Raw genomic sequence first — 5,318 nt, 5'->3', positions numbered from 1 at the left:
GGAAAAAGAGCAAGACAAACATATCTCTCTCTCTCAATCCAGACAATACAGTAGTCTGTTTGCCCGTTTATTCTACTAACTCAAAGCCATTATCTCCTGTTACATCACACAGACATGCCTCTAGACTTAGTCATCATTAGCTACATTTCAGAGATTACTTCTTAAAAGCATTGACTATTTGTTGAAGCTTAAACAAGCAAGTCTCATGGGCCATGATTTGAAGAAATCATGCTAATAATGGCTGCTGGAGGATCTCCTAGAGCTGCAGATAAACAAGTTCCTTTGATGAATCTGCCAAGGTCAATATCACACTCAAAATATTTTGTTATATCATTTTTAATTTTTTCCAGAAATAAATCAAAGATAATTAAAAAAAAAAAAACCTTCAAAAGTCTTCTGAGTCTGTTCACAGATCACTTAAAATAAAGTTGCTATCTTTACAACACACACAATCTGAAAAGTAGAGGGTAATATCTAACTTCAAAGTGAATCAAATAAAAACCTGTCGGAAACACCTAAAAATTAACGAGAAACTGTTGTACCCAGTATTATATTTACTATTATGTGATTTATTCTGTTTCTAACACAAAGAATGTATATTACTTATTCCACAGTATCAAAACTACTACTATCACTATCTGGAAGCAAGCTACACAACAGACAGAATATTACATTGCAGCAACTAACCAAATGACAAGAACAAATAAACTCCATTAACAAAATTCAGATAAGGATTCTAACTTCCAAGCTGTTAATCAGACTTCTAATTCAGTTATACTCTCCATAAAATGTTTAGGTTTTTAACTATCTATTAATGTTTCACAGCTCTATTACAACCAAAAAACAGAGATGTGAAGTAGGTTAGGAAAGTACTGTGTGTAGTTGCAGAGATGTGAAGAAGCAGGTTAGAAATGTACTATATAGTTGCAGAGATGTGATGGAGTAGGTTAGAAACATACTACTATATAGTTGCAGAGATGTGAAGGATTCACATCTCTGCAACTATATAGTAGTATGTTTCTAACCTACTGGAGGAGGTTAGAAACGTACTATATAGTTGCAGAGATGTGATGGAGTATGTTAGAAACGTACTGTATAGTTGCAGAGATGTGAAGGAGTAGGTTAGAAACATACTACTATATAGTTGCAGAGATGTGAAGGAGTAGGTTAGAAACATACTACTACACAGATGCAGAGATGTAAAGGAGTAGGTTAGAAGAATACTACTACATAGATGCAGAGATGTGAAGGAGTACGAGGTTAAAAATATGTATTTTCTTGTATAGATAATAAAAAAGTACTACATGGTTGCACAGATGTGAAAGAGTAGGAGGTTAGAAATACACAAGTATTTCTTTCTCAAGACAAGAAAAAAGTGCTATGTAGTAGCAGAGTTGTTACTGATATATTCTGTGATGGCATTTTCTTAACAAGTAATTACTAGTGAATTTTATGGTAGTATTTTATTAACAAGCAGATTTTAGTGTTATCAAATTTCATGTAATATTCTCAATTGTACAGACTTTCATCAACAGTGTGAAAACAATGAACTATCACAACTATGTGTTTTTTAAACTTCAAGAAATAATAAGTGTAACAAGAATTAGAAACACCAATGGAAAAATAATAATTAATTATAAGATATAAAAAAGCATTTGAAGGCAACATTTCAATATTTAACTGGGTGTTTTGGTGAGATAAGTCACAGAAAAGGTTTGAATTTTGAAGTAATTTACATTTTTTAATGGTTGATTTCAAAACATAAGGAAAACCTTGGTACTTCTTCACAGCATCAGTAAGCATGTAATGAAAATATTTAATACAGAATGGGTTTTGCAGAAGTTCAATTTTTGCTAATCATCATTGGTTGAATAAATTACATATATATGAACTATTTACAAGATAAAGTTCCTCACAACTCTTTGTATCGTCCTTCGACAAACTGGACACTTTTGACCAGAACTTTGAAGGCGACGAGCACATTTGTAACAACAAACTTGGTGAGCTGTCCGACCATGAATCATAGTGCCAGTCTTTGGCCGCTGCAAACAAAGACTACACTGACCACCAGCAGAATCTTGTAAACTTGATAGTAAAGAAGAAGAATCTTTGGTTTGAAACAACTCATCCTGACTTGAAGATGACTGTTTATCTTGAGATGTGCTGGGTTGGGAAAAGTCTTGTTTATCACTTAGGGGTTCTTGTGATGATGAGAGTCCACTGACAGGAACCTGAGATGACTAAAGATATAAAAATGTTTTATGAATTCTAATAAATCATTGTTGACAAAATTTGGAATAAGTAATGATGGGCAATAATAAAAATCATTCCTCTAATATTATTGTCATACTAGCTGAAGTACCCATCCCTTGGATGGAAGTTATGTAAATTCATGATTAATGAAAGGTTATTTCAGGACATGTTCCCTTATATGTAAATGTAAAAAATGCAAAAATGCCCATAAAAACTGCAAAACACAAAATGTGAAACCACAAATTTGCATATATCTCCACATGGACCTAATAAATCTTCATGCCAAATTTGGTGAAAGTCCATCAACAGAGGGTGAAGTAGTGGTAAAAAATGTGAAAACGCCCATAAAACTCCAAAACTGAAAATTTGTATGTACCCTCGCAAGGACCAAATGTAGTGAAGATCCATCTACAGGGGTTAAAGTAGAGGTAAAAACCACAAAAAGGCCCATAGAAACTGCAAAACTGAAAATTTGTACGTACCCATGCGTGGACCTAACGAACCTCTATATCAATTTTGGTGAAGATCCATCTACACCCTGAGAAGTAGTTTCATGGACATACAACAGACAGTAGTATTACACTTATGTAGAATAATTATCACAATTAGCATATTTACCACAATAATTTAGAATTACATGAAAAAGTTATGGGATTCGGTAACCAATAGACTAAGCTTTTTTAGATTCAATATTGTCAATTCTAAACTTATTGAAAAGAAAAGCTATATAATCAGTGCATTTAAATGTTTATATTTAAGTGACTTCTCAATAATGAACTTAGGTAACAATCTGACACTTAAAAAGCTAACATTAGCAACAAGCCTGATGCTATGATTACCTGTTTCTAAAGTTATGTGTGATGACACAGCTGATAATGTATCATCAATGTATTACTTCCAAAGAAAGGAAGAAAATTTGCTCATTTACTGATGTAACAAAGACAAAAAGATGCAATGTTAGTAAATTCGTTACAAATGGTGTGTATTTTTGCTTGCATACACAGATTGGGTGTTACTAGGGAAAAAACATTGTTGAGCTATGGATGTAATGATACAAATTTGTGTTGTATAGATGCATTGTGAGTAAATAGCCTAGTAACCATTCCACTAGGAGTGGGTATTGCCATAAATGTAACATTGCAATACTTTGCACAAAATCTTTTCTTACCATGGTCATTTTGTCTATTCACTGGTTGCCTAGGTGTTGTTTAGCTTAGGTTGCAACATTGTGTACCATTGGCAGATTGCACCAATCCATCTACAACTGGATCCAATCAGAAAGTGCCATACAAATGGACAATTTCATAATTAGATGTTGGTAGATTTGTGCACGTGTTCATGACATGCCACTTTAGCCAACAATGTTTTTACTTTACAAAAATATTTTTAAGGCAAATCTCCAAACTATGCTTATATTATATCACAAATAGAGTGTTAGGGCATTAATGGTTGTAGCAGCAATTGTATTTAACAGAAATATTTTGGTAACTTTGCCTTCACACTATGACAGCCATATTGAAACTACTTCTGTTGTCAAATGTTTGGAGAATAACTGAGAAATTGATATTGTTGCCTAATTTGGGGTTAATCTATGAATCCAGTGCCACTAATCAAATAAGTATACTCAACAAGTTTATTAAAAACATAATTTACATGCCAATCATATGTTTTCATGTTTATGTTATATTTATGACTAAAGCTTTCACAATTGTTGAGGCCATAAGTAGAACTTTTTTATTTGGCAAGTCAAAGTAAATGTCAACTCTGTGGAAAAATGGTCGCACGATGAATCATTACTTGTGCTATGTCAATTCTGTGGGAAAATGGTTGCAAGACGACTCTAAACTTGTGCTATGTCAATTCTGTGGGGAAATGGTCACAAAACGACTCAAAACTTGTGCTATGTCAATTCTGTGGGAAAATGGTCACAAAACGACTCAAAACTTGTGCTATGTCAATTCTGTGGGGAAATGGTCACAAAACGATTCGTAACTTGTGCTATGTCAATTCTGTGGGAAAATGGTCGCAAAACGATTCGTAACTTGTGCTATGTCAATTCTGTGGGAAAATGGTTACTAGACAATTCAAATACTTATTTAGGAAAATCATTTGGCCCTAAAGAGTTTGAAGATGTTAAATGTGTGTGTGTGTGTGTATATATATCTTTTTCTGGGATTAATGTAAATCTATAAGAATGTGTTAAGAGCAGTGCTTGATGATACCTGCCATGTAAGGGGTTAGAAAAATCATTGGTTGAAATATTACACTTCTTATAGAAAAAACAAAATAGTGTTAAATCTATGAGGACAAATAATTTGCAGTGAGTCACAGAGTTAATTATATGGAATAAGTCGTTTATATTACTGATGGTGGGCATGTTTAGTTCTGAAAATGTTGATAGTTATTGACCATTAGCCTTGTGCAAGAAATTCTAAGAAAAACTGTAAACTAGTTCTTGAAATTCATGAAAATATTCCTGGTTTTCTTCTTGTGGGAATTGCAAAAAATGTAAGATGAAAAAAAATAATAATTATTTAATATATCTACAGGTCTGAAATAAAGGAGAGTCCATTCAGAATTTACTACCAGGTTTAAACATAGAGGTTTCCTCATAATATTCAGTCTCTTGCAGTTATAACCCATTATCAATTTTTAACTATTTATTTTTAGGTCATGGCAAAATTCTCATTTAACACATGAAAAAATCTAGAGTAAAACTAAAAACATTTCACTATTGTTTAAAGATGCATCATTAATTTTAATTTAATGTATTTACTGATCAATAATGGTTGTTATGGTAATGGCTTCTGCTTTTACATTAATACAAGTTGTTTGTGTAACTTCTGGATCTCCATTTTTAATGATGCACAGTTTTATTTATTCATTTATTTTTAATTTTTACTAAATATTTTTCTACCACTAAGTTAGGCTGCACAAATATATTCAGTATAAACATAATGTTAATATTGTTGCGTCAGCAGTCACATGACTACAGTGACGCAACGTTTCTAGAATTATCATGTACTTTGGCGAATGCTCTAGTATTTACTAGTAGGGTAGGCTGG

General features: G+C 32.6%; 1 protein-coding gene across 1 annotated transcript in view; it reads right to left on the bottom strand.

Moving 5' to 3' along the window:
• Positions 1–1,034: 1,034 nt before the first annotated feature.
• Positions 1,035–5,318, bottom strand: part of LOC106463275 (E3 ubiquitin-protein ligase Mdm2-like) — a 61,293-nt gene continuing 57,009 nt past the window's right edge. Inside the window, exon 11 of the mRNA XM_013923290.2 lies at positions 1,035–2,240. Within this exon, the coding sequence (XP_013778744.1) occupies positions 1,896–2,240 (345 nt within the window). The 3' untranslated portion in view covers positions 1,035–1,895. The remainder of the gene's footprint in view (positions 2,241–5,318) is intronic.

Source organism: Limulus polyphemus, unplaced genomic scaffold, assembly GCF_000517525.1.
Source record: "Limulus polyphemus unplaced genomic scaffold, Limulus_polyphemus-2.1.2 Scaffold1365, whole genome shotgun sequence".
Taxonomy (NCBI): domain Eukaryota; kingdom Metazoa; phylum Arthropoda; class Merostomata; order Xiphosura; family Limulidae; genus Limulus; species Limulus polyphemus.
The sequence above is the reverse complement of the archived record's forward strand: the minus strand, read 5'-3'. Positions and strand labels throughout refer to the sequence as shown.